Source organism: Bos indicus x Bos taurus, chromosome 15 (assembly GCF_003369695.1).
Source record: "Bos indicus x Bos taurus breed Angus x Brahman F1 hybrid chromosome 15, Bos_hybrid_MaternalHap_v2.0, whole genome shotgun sequence".
NCBI lineage: Eukaryota > Metazoa > Chordata > Mammalia > Artiodactyla > Bovidae > Bos > Bos indicus x Bos taurus.
In genome coordinates, this window is record NC_040090.1 from 50,561,405 (window position 1) to 50,586,065 (window position 24,661).

Consider the following 24,661-nt stretch of genomic DNA (forward strand, 5'->3'; position numbering starts at 1 on the left):
CTAGAGTGGGTTGCCATTCCATTCTCCAGGGGATCTTCCTGACCCAGGGATCAAACCCGGGTCTCCTATGTTGTAGGCAGATTCTTTATCATCTGCACCACCAGGGAAACCCATCGGTGACACTACAGCCCACCCACCAAAAGCCTGGAGATTCAAAAGGGGTTGGCAGAGTGGGGCGCTCACAAAATTAATTCTCCATCTGCTTCTGAATTAATCTCAAAGAATGGTAAATCAGATCAGGTGGGAAAACTGTAGATAAAAAACCAAGACTATTGTTACACTAAAAACAACCAAAAGAAAAATTAGAGCTGTTCTCTTAGGACCTGTTTAAATAGTATTTCTCTAGAAGCTTCTGTATCCTGAATCTCACCTCGAGTGATTTGCTTCCCCCTCACTGCTCCTCTTGTCTTTCCCTTGCAAGCTTGAGTGATTATGTCATTCCTGCCCAAACATCCAGCCCCACTCCCAACAGTCTGCCTGGCAAAGTTCCCATCTACCAGTCACCCATCCTACCTACTGAAATGCTGTGACCACTCAGACCACAGGGATTACTTCCTCCACAGATTGTAATCATCCCTTGGTCTTTACCATCTCCTCTGAGCTCCTGAAATTTCACAGGATTTGCCCATTTTGTATGTCTCATAAATGGCAGCCCACTCCAGTATTCTTGCCTGGAAAATCCTGTGGATGGAGGAGCTTAGTGGGCTGCTGTCCATAGGGTCACACAGAGTCAGACACGACTGAGGCAACGTAGCATGCATGCATGCTAAGTTGGAGAAGGAAATGGCAACCCACTCCAGTATTCCTGCCTGGAGAATCCCAGGGATGGAGGAGCCTGGTGGGCTGCCGTCTATGAGGTCGCACAGAGTCAGACACAACTGAAGCGACTTAGCAGCAGCAGCAGCACAGCATAGTATTCTCATTCTGTCACACCACTTACAACTATATTGGGTCCTTTGTGAGCACAGGAATCAGGAATCCTGTGTTAATCCTCCTCTCATATTTCTCATAGAATCCCAGTGTGCAGCGGGGACATAATTCATGTTCACACTGTTGGTTCCCTCGTTGATCCAGGAGCTAGCAGTCAAGGAAATCTGCTTGCATGTCCCACGCAGCTCCTCACAGGACTCACCACCAATTTCTCCTGGACAAAAATCTGCAGATCTCTACTAGAATTCTGTAGAGTTCATGCCCTCAAATCACAGTTGGAGGCCAGTAATATGCCCAGAAAAGCTGATTCCGGGACTAAGAACCACAGTGGCTTTTAAAGACCACAGAGAAAATGAAAGCTTTATTTAAACAAATATTTTTCCTAGGAAGACATCGCTCTTTTGTAGGGTTTCTAAGCTGCAGATGCAGCAAAAGAGGTGAGGGTGGATGAAAATGGGTGCTGGGCAGAACAGGGATTCATTTACATTGGGCAGCATGGCTTGGTCCCCAGGGTTTCTGGACTGCTTCAGTGTGTTCTGAAAACCTTGATTCATTTTTCCCCAATCTGAGCCAACATAGCTGAAATACAATATTCTGGTGAACAGGAAGGAGGGAAGAAAGGAAGGAGAGAGAAGACAAGACATTAAAAAAAAAAAAAAAATCCCACACACTTTTTCTCTCTGGGTTCCATAGGTCACAACTAGCCAAGTGATTGCAGTTTCCTCACTCCAGATGAGACTTGCTTTCACATCTTTCTGGTACCCTGCTCTCAGGCAAGTTCCTATGGAAAAGACAGAAACGTCCTTTCTCCTTTCCTATCGGCTGAACAAAGGAGGTTGCAGCAGAAATGCTTTCCAGCAGGGCTGTGAGCAACCTGAGGACAAGAAGATACAGCTCTGGTCCTGAAAGACTGTCCTATGGGGCAGTGTCACAGCTGTGGAGCTCACCCTGCAAAGATGACTACCTGTTGAACAGGAGAAGTGAGAGGATAGAAAGCCACACGTGTTATCAAGTTGTTCAGTTCAGTTCAGTTCAGTCGCTCAGTCGTGTCCGACTCTTTGCGACCCCATGAATCGCAGCACGCCAGGCCTCCCTGTCCATCACCATCTCCCAGAGTTCACTCAAACTCACGTCCATTGAGTCAGTTATGCCATCCAGCCATCTCATCCTCTGTCGTCCCCTTCTCCTCCTACCCCCAATCCCTCCCAGCATCAGAGTCTTTTCCAATGAGTCAACTCTTCGCATGAGGTGGCCAAATTACTGGAGTTTCAGCTTTAGCATCATTCCTTCCAAAGAACACCCAGGGCTGATGTCCTTTAGAATGGACTGGTTGGATCTTCTTGCAGTCCAAGGGACTCTCAAGATGTTAATTGTTCTCAAACAGGGAGCAGAGACAGTATCTAGGACATCGAAGACAATGCCTGCTCTCCACCCCCTGTCACGTACTGGGTTGAACACAGGTATTTTGAAATCCCATTAAGATGGAAGTGAAGGAATAAAAGGGCTGCAAATCCACCAAGGACTAGAGAACATGGGAGGAAATTGAGGGGAAAGAGAAATGTCGACAAACGTTTGGATGAAGGGAAGAGGATGAGGAGAGAACTGCTTCACCATGTCCCAGGGACTGAAACCCGCTGCTCACAGAGGAAAGGCTCAGGAGCCTGAAAGCAGGTCCTCAAGTGCAGCAAAAAGATGAACTGGGGCATGTTCTTAAAGCTGGGCCTCAGGTGACAATCTGTTTTAAAAGACCTACATGTCTCCTCCCGCACCCTCTGCAGAAACGCCCCAATTCACCCCACCCCACAGGAGAAGGGAGTTTGGAGGATCAAACCTAGAGACATCAGACCCAGAAGAGAGCAAAGGGCCAAACTGGAAACACGGGGCTTTCTAAAGTCCCGGTCTGGAGCCCTCTTGTCTGAGGCTGTTGGATTTGCATTCTGAATGGGACTTTCCTGGCCCCCACCCCAACTCCAGCCCCCAGCTTAGAGATCACTGGCAGCCATTACCCACCTCCCACTAATGGATGGGTGACTTGAGAATTCTTCGGAGAAAGAGAAGAGCTACAGAGAAAAAGCTTCTGAACACTGACATTTGGGAATCCCAGGATGAAAAAGCGTGCAGAGAAATCTGTGGTGCAAAAAGCCCTGCTCACTCTTGATCCTTCCAAAGAGCTTTTTTGTATCTCTCCCTCCAACATGGCACACTTGAGAAAAGTAAGCGGAAAACAAACAGAAACAGAGACTCTGCAAGGAACCCTATGATCAATATCCTAAGGGACATAAGGGAAGAAATTGAGGAATGTTAGGCAAAAGGAACAGATGAATGATAATAATAGCAATATTTATTGAACATTTACTCTGTACCTGGTATGTATTTAAACTAACTTAATCCTCAAGGAGATCCAACCAGTCCATTCTAAAGGAGATCAGCCCCCTGGGTGTTCTTTGGAAGGAATGATACTAAAGCTGAAACTCCAGTACTTTGGCCACCTCATGCGAAGAGTTGACTCATTGGAAAAGAGTCTGATGCTGGGAGGGATTGGGGGCAGGAGGAAAAGGGAACGTGAGTTTGAGTGAACTCCAGGAGTTGGTGATGAACAGGGAGGCCTGGCGTGCTGCGATTCATGGGGTCGCAAACAGTCGGACAGGACTGAGGGACTGAACTGAACTGAACTGCACTGAATCCTCATAACATGCTTTTAATCCTCATTTAATGCCCATGCTGCTACTGCTGCTAAGTCACTTCAGTTGTGTCCGACTCTGTGCAACTCCATAGACAGCAGCCCACCAGGCTCCCCTGTCCCTGGGATTCTCCAGGCAAGAACACTGGAGTGGGTTGCCATTTCCTTCTCCAATGCATGAAAGTGAAAAGTGAAAGTGAAGTCACTCAGTCGTGTCTGACTCTTAGCGACCCCATGGACTGTAGCCCACCAGGCTCCTCCATCCATGGGATTTTCCAGGCAAGAGTAATGGAGTGGGGTGCCATTGCCTTCTCCAATGCCCATGAGTGGGGTACAATTATTTCCCCCATTTTATAGATGAAAAAAGTGAGGCCCAGAGAGGCTGAGGTTATCAACCAGAAAGGAGTGTATACTAAAAGTATTTGAATTGCTGATTTTAACAATATCTAAGAGATCCTTTGGGGAAAAAAAAAACAAACCAAAAAACTCTGAGGGGAGTTACCTGACGGTCCAGGGATTAAGGTCCACTGTAGGGGGTGCAGATTCCATCCCTGGTGAGAAACTAAGATCCTGGAAACCATGCTGTGCAGTCGAAAACACAAAAACTCTTGAGCAACTCAAACAATATGAGAAAAAGATAAGAAAATGAGAGGATCAACCCAGGAAATCCAATATCTAACATATATGCATACAAAGAAGAAGAAGTGAAAATGGAAGGAATTATATGATTATATATTTAAGTAGTCTAATAACATTTCTTGACATTTAAATGAAATGAGCTTTCAGATTACTAGCCATAAATGAATGGGGTTGAAGGGGGAGGAAGACCTACAACCCCAAACCCATCTTAGCAAAATTTTCCAACTCCAGGGATGAAGATAGGACCCTAAAAACATCCGGGGGCGGGGGGAAGAGGTCATTTATGAAAGATAAAAATTAAAGTTGGCATCAGACTTAGCAACTAAATAGCAGCAGACTTCTTAATAGTAACTCTGTAAACTAGAAGTCAGTGGAGCAATGTCTTCTGGAATTTGAGTGAAAACTGTATCCAACCTAATATTTCATAGCAGCCAATCCAGGAGTCAGGTGTGAGATACTGAGTGCACAGCAACTGGTAGCAAGTGTTCCCTGTTGGAGAGAAACTGAGGGCCAGGTGTGGGGGAGACACCTTTCTCAGTAGACCATTTTGTTCTCTTTGAATCTTTACCATATGCTTATATCACATTATTCCAAAAAGTTTAGAACCAAAAAATCACTTAAGTAATGCCAATAATTAATTAGATTTGGGAACCACCAAAAGCCCTTGGGTGATTTCCAGTTCTTTACGTCTTTCTTGTAAACATGAAGTAGGCAGGGAGAAAGGGAGGTCCACCAGAACCTATTTGCTGCATGATGAACATGCAAAAATTCTCTGGAAGGCAATCCTCTGGCGAGCCAAAGGCAAGACTCATCATTAGGTCACTGGAATAAATACATGATTGAATGAAAGGATAAATGAGCATGAAGCAGTCATTTGAGTCATTTGGGTGTGGGTAAGTGACAGGAAGGAAGTAAAATTAGGGGAAATTCTTTGGCATTGTAAATCCTCCCTTGCTGAGACCTGCCATTTTCTGCAGGGATGTATCCTGGGTGCAGGGAGCCAAATTGCCATGCTGGGTCTCTTCCTGCCACCTTAACATGATAAACTGAAGTCTGATTTAGCTGATTTGGCTGCATACCATCATTAAGCAGCATGCAGAGCAAGGGCCACATTTCTAATTGCCATTCTCTGTCTCTGGGAGAAGAGAAGCTCTGAGATGTTTCTTGTGAAGCTTGAGCTAAGCCTGATTATAGTTCTGTTCACACATTTGATATAGGAAGCATATTAAAGCTTATTGCAGTCCTTAAGAAGTTATCTGATATGCTAATTATGTTTAAACCCTTTTAAAAAGTCTGTGTTAAATGAATACTATGAATGAATGAACATATTACTAAGGGTGTATTAAGACAATTTATCCAAATGTTAATAGGTCAATAGCATCAGCCTCTTGAAGAAAGACTGTATCCTTAAATGTTAGATACAAATAGTGTTTGAGGGGAATTACTGTCTTTCACATTTTAACTGAAGATTTTTTTTTTCCTCCTTGACATTAGGACGGCACAGCTTCTATAAAAATTTCTCCATGACCTATTCCAGGAAAATGTATTACCAGAATGATTTGAAGAGTATAGTTTATATCATTTGTAAAGCATAGACGGTCTGAAGTCAGACTGAATTGACATTATTAGCTCTGAGGTCTTAGCAAATTACCTGACCTGAGATGAGGCAAACCCTGTTTCACAGGGTTAAGTGATTAAATGAATTTATTCATATTTTGTTGTTGTTCAGTCACTAAGTCGTGTCTGACTCTTGGACTGCAGCACACCAGGCTATCCTGTCCACTATCTCCCAGAGTTTGCTCAAACTCATGTCCATTGATGGTGCTGCTATCTAACCATCTCATCTTCTGCTGCTCCCTTCTCCTTTTACCTTCAATCTTTCCCAGCATCAGCGTCTTTTCCAATGAGTCAGCTCCCTGGTGGCTCACACAGTAAAGCATCTGTCTTCAATGCAGGAGAGCCGGGTTCGATCCCTGGGTCAGGAAGATCCCCTGGAGAAGGAAATGGCAACCCACTCCAGTACTCTTGACTGGAAAATTCCATGGATGGAGGAGCCTGGTGGGCTACAGTCCATGGGGTCGCAAAGAGTCGGACATGACTGAGCGACTTCACTTTCACTTTCTTTTCAGCACTTCGAATCAGGTGGCCAAAATGTTGGATCTTAAGCATCAGTCCTTCCAATGAATATTCAGGGTTGATTTCTTTTAGGACTGACTGGTTTGATCTTCTTGCAGTTGAAGGGACTCTCAAAAGTCTTCTCCAGCACAACAATTTGCAACCATCAGTTCTTTGGCACTCAACTTTCTTTATGGTCCAACTCTCACATGACTACTGGAATATAAATATACTACATATAATATGTATATATATATATACACACACACATATGTTATATATATATTCCTTATCATACAGTAACTAGCATATAGTAAGCACTCAATGAATGTTACTATTGTTAATATTATAAAGCATTTTATCATTTGCAGAGTACTTTTAGATAAGCTAATACTAAACTACTTATTCTGCATAATAAAACTCAAAATATGTATGGGAAAGAATTGTGAAATCTAAAAAGTGCTATGCAAACATAAAAGTCATACTGTTGAGCTAATTATTGCATTTCTATAAAACAAAATAAAGAATTCATATCATAACCAACTCCTAGGGATACTGTGTTTGCAAAAAAAACTTGTGAAAGTATTTTTAGTTCTATGATAGTGATTATCATTGTGAGTGGAGAAGCAGAAGAAGCTAATGTATAAATTTTTAAACTTTATTATTAAAGGATGTGGTTGGCAGCCTCTAAGATTATCCCGAGAATTCCTGCCTCCTAGTATTCCCTTATGCTTGAGTGTGGGCTGGACCCTTTGTCTCTTGTGAATCCTGCATTGGCAGGCAGGTTCTTTACCAGTTGAGTCACCCCCGAAGCCTACTGAAACCACAGCAAAATCAGTTACACGATCTTGACAGGTCTGTTAATATCAAATTGTTTATTATTGTATATCATAAGATAAAGAGTCTCTTTATCATAAAGGGAAAAACAAAGGGGAAAAGGAGAAAAAGGATAAAAGGAAAGAAAAGGATAGAGGGAAAGAAAAGAAAGGATAAAGATAAAGGGAAAAAGGAGAGTGAACAAGTTGGCTTAAAATTCAATATTTGGAAAACTAAGATCATGGCATCCGGTCCCATCACTTCATGGCAAATAGATGGGGAAACAATGGAAACAGTGACAGACTTTATCTTTGGGGGCTCCAAAATCACTGCAGATGGTGACTGCAGCCATGAAATTAAAAAACGCTTGCTCCTTGGAAGAAAAGTTATGATAAGCCTAGACAGCATACTAAAAAGCAGAGACATTACTTTGCCAACAAAGGTCCGTCTGGTCAAAGCTATGGTTTTTCCAGTAGTCATGTATGGATGTGACAGTTGAACTATAAAGAAAGCTAAGCACCAAAGAATTGATGCTTTTGAACTGTGGTGTTGGAGAAGACTCTTGAGAGTCCCTTGGACAGCAAGGAGATCCAACCAGTCCATCCTAAAGGAAATCAGTCCTGACTATTCATTGGAAAGACTGATGCTGAAGCTGAAACTTCAATACTTTGGCCATGTGATGTAAAGAACCGACTCATTGGAAAACACCCTGATGCTGGGAAAGATTGAAGGCAGGAGGAGAAGGGGATGACAGAGGATGAGATGGTTGGATGGCATTACCGACTCGATGGACATGAGTTTGAGTAAACTCTCGGAGTTGGTGATGGGCAGGGAGGCCTGGTGTGCTGCAGTCCATGGGGTCACAAAGAGTTGGTTATGACTGAGTGACTGAACTGACTGACTGATTCAGACCAAACCTATGCACTTTTCATTATGCCGTGCTGTCTCTCTTCAAGCAAATACAAAAGCATTTGCAGCAAGCTCTGGCACCACTCTGAGCATTGATAGTATTCTTGTGCTTATTCGCTCAGTCGTGTCTGACTCTTTGCTACCGCGTAGACTGTAGCCCTCCAGGCTTCTCTGTCCATGGAATTTCCCAGGCAAGAATACTGGAGTGGGTTGCCATTTCCTTCTCCAACTGATGTCTATAGCATTTCCTTAAACTAACACCTTATCCAGGATGGTTCAGATTCTGGGTGTCACAAACTAACAACAACATTAACAGAATAGTTGGCACACAGAGACGGGTGAGAAATGAAATATTTCCTGCCATATCAATAAACAAGGATGTCACAGTCATCAGGGATTCCCGCCCTCCAGTGTGAGCTGGTAAGCCCTTAGGGCACTCAAGAAGGAGAATAATATCTGCAATCTAACAGCCAGTAGGCTGTGGCCTCGCCCCAGGGTGAGCCCTAAGGGAGCTCAGGATGTGAAAAATAGGAGATACTGACCTAGGAAAGCTGAGATGCGTATGAAAGGAATGATTTCAGTGCGCCCAGACTCTTGCATCTTCCTATACACAGAAAAGCACCAAATTCCTTAACTTGGGATACTGGCTTCCTTTAATTAACAATAATCTTTTGATGTTCAGACTACCTGCCCTTTGCAGGAAAACTTCTGTATACCCTGGCTCCTCCCGTTGCCTCCTCAGAGCAGTTCTCTCAGGGTTACTTGTGATGCTGTCTTCAGGGCTTGAAGTCCTAAAATTCCCACAGATTAAAACATAACTCAGTTTTCAAGGGCTTCTCAGGTGGCTCTGAGCACGCATGCACTCAGCTTTTAGGTTGTGAGTATTTTTTAAGATGACAGTGGTAACCAGGAGTAGATAGTTGTTGGACGAATATGAGCTGCCCTCCTGTTCCCACCCTAAGTGGTGTCAGGCTACAAAAATGAATAACATTGTCTTTTTGTCTATGCAGACACCCCAATAACAGAGAAACAATACAAGCACCCAACAAATCTATCTCAAGGCAATGTGTGATCAACATGAAGGTGAGGGTCAGAATGTGCTCCAGGAATTTAAAAGAGGAAGATCACCAAGGTGATCAGGGATGGCTTCATATGGTGGTCCAGTGGTTGAGACTCTGCTTTCCCAATGCAGGGGGCACAGATACAGGTTCAATTCTTGGTCAGGTAACTAAGATCCTGCATGGGGCATGGCCAAAAACAAGAACATTGAAAAAAAAAAAAAGAAGGAAAGGAAATATTGAATATTGAACTTGGGCCTGAAGAATAGGCTGGACTTTGAGCAGCTCTGATTGATAGGTAATGACATTCCGAAGACTGGGAACGGCAGTCTGACTGCTTAGGAAATGAGTTGCCAAGCTGACCTCAGTGTTTGGCAGATCGGACCATCACTGTGGACCCTCAGTCCTGGTGAGGTCTCACACGCTGGTCACTAGTATCACATACCAGCATGTGAGCTCTACCACTGTCCTGCACCTGGGGCCTGGCTATCTGAGAGTAATGGTTTATCCAGGTCAGGGGAAGGCTACAAACCCAGTCTAAAGGGATCACTCTGGACTCGGACAGACCCCAGTTATTCCTCAGAATTCTGTTCTCAGTAGTATGCTTGCTTGTACATGTTCCACACGTGTATTTGTGTTCACATATGCAGGAACATACAAATACACGAACCTGTCTAGAGACCCCTACAAGCCTGCCCATGTCTGTATGCAGATCAGATGAGAATGTATGCCTTTGATGCTGATACTCCAAGAACTAACCTATTTCATTGACATGCCTATTTATAGCTTCTATCTCATTCCAAAAGCTAAGTCTCTTTCTAAACCTAAATCTTTTATCACCTTCAGCAGAGATTCAACCAGAGAGGGGAAATTAAAAATAGATACAGACTGGCTATTGAGAGAGCAGCAATCAATTTTTAGGGGTTCACGGCATTTTGAGATTATGTTGATAATTAAAATCCACTAATAAGTTAAAGCCTCAGTTCAGCCTTTGACTTTATCCTTCATCCTCCACCTTCCCATCAAAGCTAATGACAAAGAGAAGATGACCGTCCTGAACTTCATCTGTTTCACCCTCCACCACCCTCTCTAGGGACAGACAGAAGAGCCATGAAACCAACAAAATTATAGTACAAATTTGTCACTCAATACATTTTAAAACTACAGTGGGCTTCCCAGGTGGCGCTAGTGGTAAAGAATCCACCTGCCAATGCAGGAGACAAAGGTTTGATCCCTGGGTTGGGAAGATGCCCTGGAAGAGGAATTGGCAACCCAGTGCAGGATTCTTGCCTGGGAAATCTACTGGAGAGAGGAGCCTGGTGAGCTACACTCCATGGGGTCACAAAGAGTCGGACACAACTAGGCATACACACACTAACACACCTGTCAAGATCGTGTAACAGTTTTGCTGTGGTTTCAGATTTAGTGATAATAAGAGACTATGAACAATTTGATATGCAGATTAGTTTTAAATATGAAATTTACCTGAAGGTAAGATAATAATCAAAATGACCCTCTGGGCCTTCTCAAGTTTGAGATTCTACATTGCAGAGAACCAGTCCATCCCAGGGTTTTGTAATTCAGTAAATTACTGGCCTAGAACAAAAGCTAAACGTCAAGATTAGAAGGACCCTAAGGGTTCTTCTGCTAATTCCTCCCCTCTAAAATACCTCGAATGGACATTTATTCCTTCACTCTTTGCCTTTCTTTTTTTGTTGTTTTTTGGTCACTCAATCACATCCAACTCTTTGCAACCCCATGGACTGCAGCACGCCAGGCTTCCCTGTCATCTACTATCTCCCTGAGTTTGCGCAAACTCATGTGCATTGAGTTGGTGATGCCATCTATTTATTTATTTGCTGTACCAGGTCTTAGTTGCAGCACTTGGAATCTTTGATCTTTATTGCAGCAGGCAGGATCTTTAGTACCATGTGAACACTCAGTTGCAGCATGTGGAATCTAGTTCCCTGACCAGGGATGGAACCTGGGCATCCTGCACTGGAAGCTCGGAGTCTTAACCACTGGACTACCAGGGAAGTCCCTACCTTTCTTTATCGACTCAGTTCACAACACCTGAGTAATCAACTTGTTTCATAAGAAATTCTGCGATGAATATAAGTTTTTTTGGTCTCAGACAAAATAAACATCCATTTCAGCTGAAAACAGTTAAACCAGTGACCTTAAGTTATTTTAAAAAGTGTTTCTATTTATTTAATGGATTTTTTTCCCATGACCCCTGGAAACTAAATGCGTACAGTTTGAAAGTTAGCATATAACCACAAATGGCAGCCAAGTACTTAAACCCAAGGTAATCTGTAATTCTTTATCAGTGTTAATAATCCATTTTACTAATATGAGGCATGGCTAATCCTAAGTAAATTCTGCCCCCTTGTGGATTAAAATAGCCACAACTAGTTGCATGGGGCCAGTTCCTTTTAGTTCTATCAAATAGCCCTTCAATGATCTTTAAAAATAATATACAGTGGAAAAAAATTAGACTATTTGTATGCATTGTGTAAGAGCTGATTGATGATGACAAAATATACTGACAGCGAATAGTATACCTCTGTTCTTACAATTTGTATATTAGGACCGTGTCTTGACTATACCAAGTACTGGATAAATATTCATAGAATGTTAGGAGAAACATGAAATATTGGGTTTAACATCCACATAGAAGAATTCCTTTCATAGCTCCTGATACACCCCCACTCAAGTGACTCCAAGAATGGAAAATGCATTAAATGATAACAGCTTGTTCTTCGGTCAGGCAGGGATTAACTGTTAGAATGTCTATCAGCATATTAAGCCAAAGTATGGATAAACAATATGGTCCTAGTGTACAGCACAGGGAACTATACTCAATATCCTGTGATAAACCATAATGGAAAAGAGTATGAAAAAAAATGTATGTGTGTATAACTGAGTCATTTTCCTGTGTAGCAGTAATGAACACAACATTGTAATTCAACTCTGGTGGTGGCGGTGGTTTAGTCACTCAGTCGTGTCCGACTCTTTGCGACCCCATGGAGAAGCCTGCCAGGCTTCTCTGTCCATGGGATTTCACAAGCAAGAATACTGGAGTCGGTTGCCATTTTCTTCTCCAGGGGATCTTCCCAACCCAGGGATCAAACCCTCCTGCTTGGCAGGCAGATTCTTTACCACTGAGCCACTTGGGAAGCCCACTACAATTTAAAAAACAAACAACAACAAAAGATATATATATATATAGATATAGATATAGATATAGATATATATAAAACCAAAATGGAATAAATCCTTTGTAAGAGAATCATATCATTTCAGAACTGGAAAGAGGTGTTGGAAATATCCCAGTTTATCCTTTTATGGTTGAATCACCATCTGGACCTAATTCTGCTCTCTGGAACAACACTCAATAAGTTCCATCCTGCCCACTTTTCACCGATAATTGTCGACTATTCCTCATATGACGTGTTTTTAGAACCCACCATCTCCCAGTTACAACCCTGGATGCCAGCTTTGTTGTGAGCATCGCTCCCATGTGCAGCTTCTAGAACTGAACACAGATGTCTGGATGTGCTCCTTTGTCTAGGATAGAAAACAATGAAGTGGTTATGCCTTAGGACATTAAACCTCTTTTAACGCAGCCCAAGCTCATTGGGATTTTTCAGCAATTGTATCATACTACTGGTCAGTATAAATCTTGTAACCCGCCAGGTCCTCCAGATCTTTCCCAACCCTGTACTTTTGCCTGGCTATAACTTTTAACAATTGTTGCTATTAAATTTCATCTTGCTTTTGCCTCAGAATCTCAGCTAGCAAGATAATTATATCTTTTAAAAATATATTTATTTATTTGGCTGTGCCAGGTCTTGGTTGCAGCACAATCTTCTATCTTAATTTGCAGGATGTCTGGCTGTGGCATGTGAGCTCCTAGGTGTGGCATGTGGGACCTAGTTCCCTAACCAGATTTTGAACTCGGGTCCCCTGCATTGGGAGCACAGAGTCTTAGCCACTGGACCACCAGGGAAGTCCCAGATAATTGTATATCTTAATGTGTCTACTCAGATTTAGTTCTGCTACCTGCTCTGTGCCATCCACATTTAATAAACATGATCTCTGTGTTTCCAACCAGTCAATTTCAAGGTAGAAGCTTTGATTCAGAAAAGAGATTAGAAAACATTGGAGGTAGGCCCATGTCGCTGAAGGGCTACCCATCAGCCATGTGGCCTCAGCTGTGTGGTCTTCCAGTTTCTCTTCTCTGAAACAGAGGTGATAACATGAGCTTTCATGTGCTCCTAGGGCTCACATGAAAAAATGCAGTTGGACAGGCTGACTTAAGTGTTAATTGCTAAATAAATGTAAAGTATTATTAATCATTAGCTTTCAAATGGTTTGAGGAGGGAGGAGAAACTGTTATCGTCTTTTGTATCTCTTTTCTACCTGTTAGGTGAAAAGCGCCTTATGATTTTTTAATGTGGATAAATACACATGAAGTACATATTGAGACAGTTTTTCACAGAGGGGAAGGGAGGTGAGTTGATAGTTTTTAATCAGCCTGTGTTTAGTCTGGAAACTTCTTCAACTATCTTCTATCAGCATCTCTCCCTTTTCCCCCTCTCTTCTCCTCTTTGTCTAATCTGACTCCCTCCCTCCCCTCTGCCCTCCTCCTCCTCCCCCCCTCCTCTGTCCCACTCTCCCCCCTCCTCCTCCTTTATTCCATCTTTCTCCCTGCTTTGCCCTTCCTTCACCTCCTCTAAAACCAATCCTCAGATTGGAAATCAGGAGGAAGCTCTATACACCCCCTGCCTCCCCTGACCCACCACCGCCGCCACCACTGAAGCCAAGGCTTCCACCTCGGTCCTTGCACCTACACCATTCATTTTAGGATTTCAGGAACAAATATTCACCTCCTTGGGGGAAAAGATAACAGGCACCACACTGATTCCCAGATGCCTGAAATTCCACTGATAACCACAGCTGTGTTCCTTCAGCTCCAGTCTTTTTCTAAATATCAAATATACGTTTGTCTCTGAGAAGACAGCGAAATGAATCATTTAGCAGCTCAGAGTGAATTTGGCTTTCCTTTTCCAAAGACCTCATAAAGGCTGTTGGCTGGAGAGATTCTGGGGTCAGGCTTGTATGGGAAGGCAAAATAGAAAACTCCCCTGGTTTACAGCCAGGGCGCCTGAGGGGCTGATGGGGTGGGGGAGGGGCTGCCTCTGCCTCCACTGCAGCTGCTCCCCAGTCGGGGCGCTCTCCGCCTTCCCTCGTGTCTGCAGGAAAAACCTGTCTGTCTCCAGAACTAGCTTAGTCTCACTTACTCCTCAGAGTCTTCCTTAACCACTCTGGTCAGAAATGATTGATTTTCCAGTAATCACGCAATGTGGTTACTTTTCCTGGGTGTGATCATGATGTTGAAATATAGCAGCAAAAATATGTGACAAAATATAACTGAATATATATATATCGATTCCGGGTCTCCTGCATTGCAGGCAGATTCTTCACCATCTGAGCCAACAGGGAAGCACCCCTCTCCCCTCCACCAAAAAAATAAAGACTAGTGTGCATGCATGCTAAGTTGCTTCAGTCATGTCCTACTCTTTGAGATCCTATGGACTGCAAACCACCAGGCTCCTCTGTCCATGGGATTCTCCAGGCAAAAATACTGGAGTGGGTTGCCATTTCCTTCTCCAGGGGATCTTCCCGACTCAGGGATCAAACCCTTGTCTCCAGCATCCCCTGCATTGGCAGCCGGGTTCTTTACCACTAGCACCACCTGGGAAGCCCATCTGTACATATACATACATATGTATGGAGAGAGAGTGAACAGATATGGCCAAGCGTTAAGTCATCTAGCAAAATGACTTTCAAACTCCTCACAATTCTGCTTTACCTCCTTAGCATGTTTTTCTCGTTTTCCTTTTCGTACGGTGTGTACAACTATTAATAATGACCATTTGTTGAGTATGTACTGTATATCCTGTGCCAGTGTCAGACACTTTCAGTTCAGTTCAGTTCAGTCGCTCAGTCGTGTCCGACTCTTTGCGACCCCGTGAATCGCAGCACACCAGGCCTCCCTGTCCATCACCAACCCCCGGAGTTCACTCAAACTTACATCCATTGAGTTGGTGATGCCATCCAGCCATCTAATCCTCTGTCGTCCCCTTCTCCTCCTGCTTCCAATCCCTCCCAGCATCAGAGTCTTTTCCAATGAGTCAACTCTTTGTATGAGGTGGCCAAAGTATTGGAGTTTCAGCTTTAGCATCAGTCCTTCCAATGAACACCCAGGACCAATCTCCTTTAGAATGGACTGGTTGGATCTCCTTGCAGTCCAAGGGACTCTCAAGAGCCTTCTCCAACACCACGGTTCAAAAGCATCAATTCTTTGGCGCTCAGCTTTCTTCACAGTCCAACTCTCACATCCATACATGACCACAGGAAAAACCATAGCCTTGACTAGCCGGACCTTTGTTGGCAAAGTAATGTCTCTGTTTTTGAATATGCTATCTAGGTTGGTCATAACTTGTCTTCCAAGGAGTAAGCATCTTTTAATTTCATGGTTGCAATCACAATCTGTAGTGATTTTGGAGCCCCCCAAAATAAAGTCAGCCCCTGTTTCCACTGTTTCTGCATCTATTTCCCATGAAATGATGGGACCAGATGCCATGATCTTAGTTTTCTGAATGTTGAGCTTTAAGCCAACTTTTTCACTCTCCTCTTTATATACATCTTAATAATCCTTATAATCATCTTTCATGATTGATGTTTTTATACTCATTCAGAGAAAAGACTCAGAGAAGTCAGGGAATTAATTGGTCTTAGAGCAAATTAAGTCCACACTACATCTATCTGATTCCAAACTCATGGTCTTTCTATTAAATCTTGAACTACATACAGTGTTCCAGAAACAGTCTGGAAAATACATTCCTGCGCGCACACACACACACACACACACCCCTACACCTACAGAATTTTACATATATATTAGTCTAGAAATTGGAAAGCCTTTGGGTGAGTCACTTTTCTCCAAGTCTTGATTTCTTGATCTATAAGAGAAGTTTAAAATTTCCAAAATCTGGACTTCCCTGGTGGCACAGTGGATAAGAATCCTCCTGCCAATGAAGGGAAGATTCCAGATACCAAGGATGAGCTAAGCCCATGAGCCACAACTACTGAAGTCCACACAGAGACTGAGTCCGTGCTGTGAAACAAGAGAAGCCAGAGCAATGAGAAGCCCGCGGATCACAACCAGAGAGTAGCCGCCATTTCTCTCCACAACTAGAGAAAGTCTGAGCGAAGCAGTGAAGACCCAGCACAGCCAAAAACACATTATTTTAAAAAACAAAATTTCCAAATCCTTTTTATTTTTCTGAATGACATGATGATTTTGGTTTTCCTGAGGCCTTCTCGAGTATTCTCTGTAAAGCAAAACACAAGGAAACTTTCCTCCCACTTAGGAAATTGAACAGGTCCATTGAAAAGAGAGAAACCACTGAGTAGAAGGCGGGTGCTTGCACCCCTCCATCGCCCTTCACGGGTGCCCCACTGCACATTAAATAGTGGCAATGGCGCAGCTCCTGCACGTGACTTCAGACAGTAACTGCTATGGCTGTCTATGTTACTTGTAAACAGTATGTCTACACAGCCTGATAATCAACAACTCAGTTCTAAAACAGGACCCAGAAAGCATGATGGCCTCTCCTAGGGGCCCTGGGGGAACGTGGGGTGTCAGAGTTAATGATGGCAGCACTAGAGGATCCATTCTTTGGAGGGAATAGCAGACCCTGGGCAACTTGTGCCTCATAGGCATTCAGTAAATATTTGAGAAGGAGAAAATTCTCTGCTAGGGAAATAAGAGAGAAATAAGATATGTTATATGCAGATCCTAGTACCCTGGGCAGACTTGTTTGGTGGAATCGTGGCTAAGACTCTGCCCTTCCAGTGCAGGGGACCTTGGTTTGATCCCTGATCAGGAAACCAGATCCCACGCGCCACAACTAAGAGTTCAAAGGCCACAACTAAAACCCAGCACAGCCAAATAAATTGTGTGCTGTGCTCAGTCATGTCCAGCTCTTTGTGACTGCTTGTACTGTAGCCCTGGAGAAGGCAACGGCACCCCACTCCAGTACTCTTGCCTGGAAAATCCCATGGATGGAGGAGCCTGGAAGGCTGCAGTCCATGGGGTCGCTGAGGGTCGGGCGCAACTGAGCAACTTCCCTTTCACTTTTCACTTTCATGCATTGGAGAAGGAAATGGCAACCCACTCCAGTGTTCTTGCCTGGAGAATCCCAGGGACAGGGGAGCCTGTTGGGCTGCCGTCTATGGGGTCGCACAGAGTCGGACACGACTGAAGTGACTTAGCAGCAGCAGCAGCAGTACTGTAGCCCACCAGGCTCCTGTCCATGGCATTCTCCAGGCAAGAATACTGGGGTGAGTTGCCTTTTCCTCCTCCAAGGAATTTTCCCAATGCAGCGTTCTTAACCCATGTTTCTTGCATCTCCTGCATTTGGCAGGTGGATTGTTTACCACTGCACCACCTGGGAAGCCCATTAAAATACATAAATAAATAGAAATAAATATATTTTTTGAAAAAGTTACTCTGGGCCATTTGTCTTTCTGCCTCCATAAAAGCAAGCTAGGTTACCAGTGGCCTTAGTGGAAGGAACCATCTTAAAAAACTCAGCCAGGATTCTCGATCCTGCCACATCTGCTCGAACTGACAGTCTGATCCGAAAATTGGGCCTCAATATGTGAGGGAAAGTCAGTGCACAAAAATTATAGGTCTCACTTATTTGGACTAAGTGAGCCTCCATGAAAGGGTCATCCAAGGTGTCTATTTGACCACTAAAACAACGCCAATTCTTTTTTAGAAAGACTTCAACTATGAATATTTTATGAGAAATGTAGACAGCATATTAAAAAGCAGAGACATTGCTTTACTGACAAATGTCTGTAGAGTCAAAGCTATGGTTTTTCTAGCAGTCATGTACAGATGTGAGAGTTGGACCATAAAGAATGCTGAGCCCCAAAGAATTGATGCTTTTGAATTGTGGTGCTGGAGAAGACTCTTGAGAGTCCCTTCAACTACAAGGAGATAGAATCAGGCAGTCCTAAAAGAAATCAACCCTGAATACTCATTGGAAAGACTGATGCTGAAACTGAAGCTCCAATACTTTGGCCACTTGATGCAAAGAGCCAACTCATTGGAAAAGACCCTGATGCTGGGAAAGATTGAGGGCAGGAAGAGATGGGGACAACAGAGGATGAGATGGTTGGATGGCATCACTGACCCAGTGGACATGAGTTTGAGCAAACTCTGGGAGATGGGGAAGAACAGAGAAGCCTGGCATGCTGCAGTCCACGGGGTCACAAAGAGTCAGACACAACTTAGTCACTGAACAAGTCTTTCTCCAGCTTCCCAGGTGACTCAGTGGTAAAGAATCTGCCTGCCAAGCAGGCGACTCGAGTTTGATCCCTAGGTTAGGAAGATCTCCTGGAGAAGGAAATGGCAACCCACTCCAGAATTCTTGCCTGGGAAATCCCATGGACAGAGGAGCCTGGCAGGCTATAGTCCATGAGCTGCAAAGAGTTGGACATGAGTGAATGATTAAGCAGCAGCAGCAGCAGCAAGGTCTTTCTCAATGAAAGTGAACCCTTCAGTGCCTAGGGAACCCAAGGCTGGCCCCTGGGGGTTAAATTGCCCTTCTTGCTCACCTGCCAAGCAGCAGACACATATTCAGCAGCCCCCATGAGCATTGCCAAGCCTGGAGGTTGTAAGGAGAGCCCAGGCACTTTGCATGTAGACTTCAGGAGTTTGAGTTTAAAAGCACAGAAGTACCTGAGAATTCTGCAGGGATTCTAGGGACCTGAGGTTCAGGGAAGACTAGAGGTGCATGCACCCTGATCCTGAGGCTCCTTGCCTTGGTAAAACCATCTGTGATTCACGGAGTGGCCTGGCCCTGCACTGCTGTGTTAATTCTGGGTGTGGTATAAATAGAACTTGGTGCTCTGGCAAAGCACACCACCCACTACTGTGTTCCTTTCCTTTGAGGACATCAACCAAATCTGAGCCTCTGATTCCCTCTAGTGGCTCAAATCGGCAACTCTCCTAGCTGATTCTTTGCATTTAATTATTCAATATATATTGAGTGCCTACTGTATGCACCGAATTGGTGCTGGGTTCTCTAGCTTTGCCAGGGGTGCTTCATCTGAACACTGTCCTGTCCAGTGGGAAGTGATCAGAGATGGAAGCCAGAGCTCCTCCGTAGAAACTTAGCTTAGTACAGGGCAAACCGGTATTAACTGAGTACAGGGCAAACCGGTATTAGCTTAGTACAGGGAAAACCGGCTCAGCTTTATGGGAACTGAAGGAGGATGGGTTTTATATGGGTTAGTTCTGCCACTAAATGAGTTGTAGGACCTTGGGCCAACCCCTTTATCCCCAGACCTCAGTTTTCTCATTAGTAAACTCAGTGCATGGGCTAGATTCAAATCCATCCAATACATATTATTGAGCATCTGCAGCATGTGAGACCCTGACTGAGTGCTCTGGGCATGCAGTGGTAATGGAACTTAATCTCAAGGTGCTTAGAGGCAACTGGGAGAACCAAACACTCAGGAAGCCACATAAAAGCAAGGGAATAAGTAGTTTAGCATGGCTGTTAGAGTGAGCTTCTCAGGGGACAGATCTGGGTAGAGCCTTGCGCTGACACTTCCTAGCTGTGTGATACTGGGCAAGTTGATGGAATTCCTGGTGATCTAGCAGTTTGGACTCCACACTTCCACTGCTGGGGGCCTTGGTTCCTTCCATTCCTGGTCAGGGAACTGAGATCCTACAAGCTACCCAGCCAAAAAACAAAAAAAATTCGTTGCTGACACAATACCATTTCTGGGAAAAGATGAAAGTTAAAGAAAGTAGAACTGAATTCCTATTGGCCAAAGGAATATTGGACGGATGAAGGGACAGGATCCAAATGTGGTCACTTGGATTTTGCTTTGGGTTAAAAGTGCTGCTTCCTATTTTGCAGCCATATGATATGAAACTATGGAGAATGAAGATGGAAGCTGGGGGAGTAGGAGACTGTGTGTTCCTTAAGGGAGCAGGGGCTGCCCAAGAGCCCGCTTGCTCCTGGAGGAACGGCTGCACTCCCTGAGAGTTTTGTGAGGGCGGCCAGACTTCAAGGCTCTGAGGAGTGAACCGTATCTGGAGCCTGTGCTGGGAGGAGGCTAGCCCTGTCCTTCTTGCTAGTTTCTGTTCTTTCAGAAGCCTTTGTTAGCAGGGGAGAGAAAGGTCAAAAAACAAAGCTGTTTTTAACTTGAGTGATTTCATTGTTTCTAAAAACCCTGGTGGGTAGGAAAGGTGGGCATTACCAGGAGTGTAATTTGGGGGGGTATGGAAGATATGATGAATTCAGTTAATGGAGGAGCCAGTGTGAGACCAGGGACTTCCAGTACTTCTGGACCAGGGTTCCTCCAACACCTTGACGTGCTTCTTGCCCACAGAAACGTCCAGTAATGATTAGTTGTAGTATTTGTTTCCTGCACCCTGTCGTCCGGTTTCTGCACGACTCATTGGAGGTTTTCCTCTTCCAGTCTCCTACTACGTTGGAACCTTGGGGACTCACACTGAGATCAAGAAAGTGGCAGAGGAGAAGGTCACTCTGCCCTGTCACCATCAACTGGGGCTCCCAGAAAAAGACACCCTGGATATCGAATGGCTGCTCACCGATCGTGAAGGGAACCAAAAAGTGGTGAGTGTGTGTCTGACTGGAGTCCTGCCTCCTTTTCCCTTGTCCTCCCCCGACCTTGCCTTAGTCCTGCATTTTCCTCACTGTGTAAGAAAGTTCTAGAATTGCTTTTTGATCTGGTTTACAGTTGGAAAACTCTAGATACAATACTATAACAAGAAAGGGTACTGGGTTGTGGGGATAAGAGATTCTGTTTGGGGGCAAGCAACAGCTACAAGAATCTATCATTTTTCCAAGGAGGGAATCTACACTAGTAGCATCTTTCCTATGAGGGGGCAAGGATGCAGTAGCTTGATCGCCTAGCCTAGTGGGCCAGAACCATACCTGTCCTGAGAAGTCTGCTCCTCTTCCTCCTCTGAAACCATCACCACCTGCTGGTGCTTAAACTTTGCATGGTCATGACTTCTAAACTCTACGATTGTGCAAAGTGATAAACAACATAGAATACAGAGAAACAAAGAGGAGGTGAATGGAAACGGTTAAAACGTATACTTGGATGAGCAAAAGAACTGACACTGATTCTACAGTTGGGAAATAAGGAGCTGGCCCTGGGTCTGCAGTGCTGAGGTTTGGAAGGGTCACCAGGATGGCCCGTTGGTTTTTATAAGCTTCTAGCAGTATAAACCTAACCCTAACCCTAATTCTGTTTGGGGGTGAGCAAGAACTACAAGAATCTATCATTTGCCCAAGAAGAGTATCTACACTAGTGGCGTCTTTCCTATGAGAGGGACAAGGATGCAGTAGCTTGATTGCATAGTCTGCTGGTGCTGCTGCTAAGTCACTTCAGTCCTGTCCGACTCTGTTCGACCCCATAGATGGCAGCCCATCAGGCTCCCCCATCCCTGGGATTCTCCAGGCAAGAACACTGGAGTGGGCTGCCATTTCCTTCTCCATTGCATGAACGTGAAAAGTGAAAGTGAAGTCGCTCAGTCGTGTCCGACTCTTAGCAACCCCATGGACTGCAGCCTACCAGGCTCCTCCATCCATGGGATTTTCCAGGCAAGAGTACTGGAGTGGGGTGCCATTGCCTTCTCCGGATCGCACAGTCTAGTGGGCCAGAACCACACCTGGAAGACTCTTAAGAATCCCTTGGACAGCAAGGAGATCCAACCAGTCCATCCTAAAGGAAATCAGTCCTAAATATTCATTGGAAGGACTGATGCTGAAGCTGAAACTCCAATACTTTGGTCACCTGATGTGAAGAACTGACTTTTCTGAAAAGACTCTGATGCTGGGAAAGAGTGAGGGCAGGAGGAGAAGGCGATGACAGAGGATGAGATGGTTGGATAGCATCACTGACTCAATGCACATGAGTTTGAGTAAGCTCCGGGAGCTGGTGATGCACAGGGAGTCCTGGCATGCTGCAGTCCATGGGGTTGCAAAGAGTCAGACACAACTGAGCGACTGAACTGAACTGGCAGCATAAACAGATTTGTCACACTCTGCTCCTGATGACCTCCTGGCATGACATTCATTAGAGAATGAGGACTAGGTAATCTTCTGTTACCATCCTTTCTGCCTTGGCTGCACTCGACCACTGCACCTTGGCTCAGCCTAGGTTTTCTGGCATAACTGTTCTTCAGTAGCCTTTGGGCATGTTTGTGCGTTCTCAGTTGTATCTAACTCTTTGTGACCCCATTGGACTGAAGCCCACCAGAATCCTCTGTCCATGAAGTGGGTTGCCATTTCTTACTCCAAGGGATCTTCCCAGTCCAGAGATTTAATTAACAGCCTTTACCCATTGACTTTTTTTTCCCCCAACATCATAGGCTGGCTTTTATTTTGTTGTATTTTTTTACACAAGTGTTTTATTTATTTATAGATTCTTAAACTTTTATATTATATTGGAGTACAGTTGATTAACAATAATGTGTTAGATTCAGGTGTACAATGAAGTGATTCAGTTATCCATACACATGTATCTATTCTTTTTCAAATTATTTTCCCAATTACGCTGTTTCAGACTATTGAGCAGATTTCCCTGTGCTATACAGTAGGTCTTGTTGATTAACTATATTAAATTTAACAAGGCGTGCATGCCCATCCCAAACCCGCTAACTATTCCTCTCTCCACCCTTCCCCTCTATTGACTTATTTTTAAAACTCTTTGTTGAAAGTTTTGTGGTTAAAAAAACAAACTACATCCTACGGAAGCTGATTTTAGACTTTCCTTCTTTTTCAGAACTTTACTTCTTTCCCTACTAAAAAGGATAAAGTTGTCCTTTCCTCTCCGATGTCTATGCTACTAATTTTATAAGGTGGTTTATGCAGAGGGAAGCTAAGGTTTTCACTGAAAATAAAATTCAAAATCACAGTTGGAATTGAACTTGCTTACAGAGCTGCCTACATCACCTTGTTATTTTGATATGCTTGTCATTCTCTTCTCCTAGTGCACCATCCCAAGACTCAGTCTGTTCTCTCCAGAGCAAGGTCACCTTAACCTGAGCATGTTTATTCCAACAATTTCATAATCAGTCCTAGACCTGATACTCTCAGTTCTGAAAGAATAAGTGCCCATGTTCCTCTAATAAAAATCCAAGAATGACATTCTTTGTCTAACTTTCACCCAAGTGGTTTCATTTAAACTAAAGGAAAAAAAAGTTACTTGGTTTTATAGCCAGGTGAATATAAGGATTGATTTAAAAAGGCTTCTGAGGGACTTGCCTGGTGGTCCAATGGTTAAGACTCCCCCTTCCAATGCAGGGGCTTCGGGTTCAATCCCGGGTCCAGGAACTAAGGTGCTATGGGGTGCAGCCAAAAACTAAATAAAATAAAGAAGGTCACTGATACAGCTTCTGTCCTCACCCTAGTAAGCAGGCACAGTTCCCTACTTATCTTCAGTGAATGCTCTAAAGAAAGGATTGCCGTTTATTCACTCGTTCAGAAGGCACGATTTTTTTTTTTACCCCCGCCCCCCCCCGCCGAGCCATGTGGCATGAGGGATCTTAGTTCCTCCACCATTGGGTTGAACCCATGCTTCCTGCACTGGGAGCCTGTAATCTTAACCACTGAACCACCAGGGAAGTCCAGATGGCATGAATTTATTTTGCACTTACTGTATTCCATGGTAGGCGCTGGGGTATAGCAGTGAAGAAAAAATCAGAATCTCTGCCTTCTAGGAGCTTAAATAAAATGACATTTAATAATTTTTTTAAAAAAATTTAAGTACAGAACAATAAATACCAGCTGCAGGCCAGGCACAAATCTGTTTAGCACATATTGTCTCATTTAACTTACTGCTCATAACCGGGGTTATTGGTACCATTTTACAGATAAGGAACTGAGGCATGTACATACACAAAATGAGAAAATTGCTTAAAGTCACCCATTTTTTTTTAATTTTATTTATTTATTTGGCCACTCTGGGTCTTAGTTGTAGCATGTGGGATCTAGCTCCCTGACCAGGGATCGAACCTGGGCCCCCTACACTGGGAGCTCAGAGTCTTAGCCACTGGACCACCAGGGAAGTCCCCAAATCACCCATTTTTGAAATTGAGCACTCTGATATTGGTAGCTAAACTATTAAGCACTAGCTGTGTTGTCTTCATAAATAATTAGAAATTAGACAATTAGTGCTGCTATATTGGAAATAAGGAAAACATGGGGAGAAAAATTATTCCAGCAGATTAATTATGCAAAGACCCTGATGCTGGAAAAAGCTTGGCACTATCGGAAGTTCTGAAAGATTAAAAATCAATTTAGTTGGGACTTCCCTGTTGGTCCAGTGGCTAAGACTCTGCCCTCCCAAGGCAGGGGTCCCGGGTTCCATTCCTAGTCAGGGA

General features: G+C 44.0%; 1 protein-coding gene across 2 annotated transcripts in view; it reads left to right on the top strand.

Annotated features, from left to right (window-relative positions):
- CLMP (CXADR like membrane protein) overlaps positions 1 to 24,661 on the top strand; it is a 107,216-nt gene that overhangs the window by 60,481 nt on the left and 22,074 nt on the right. For both annotated transcript variants that reach the window (XM_027563445.1, XM_027563444.1), the window contains one exon: positions 20,725 to 20,882. In XM_027563445.1, coding sequence (XP_027419246.1) covers positions 20,725 to 20,882 — 158 coding nt within the window. The remainder of the gene's footprint in view (positions 1 to 20,724; positions 20,883 to 24,661) is intronic.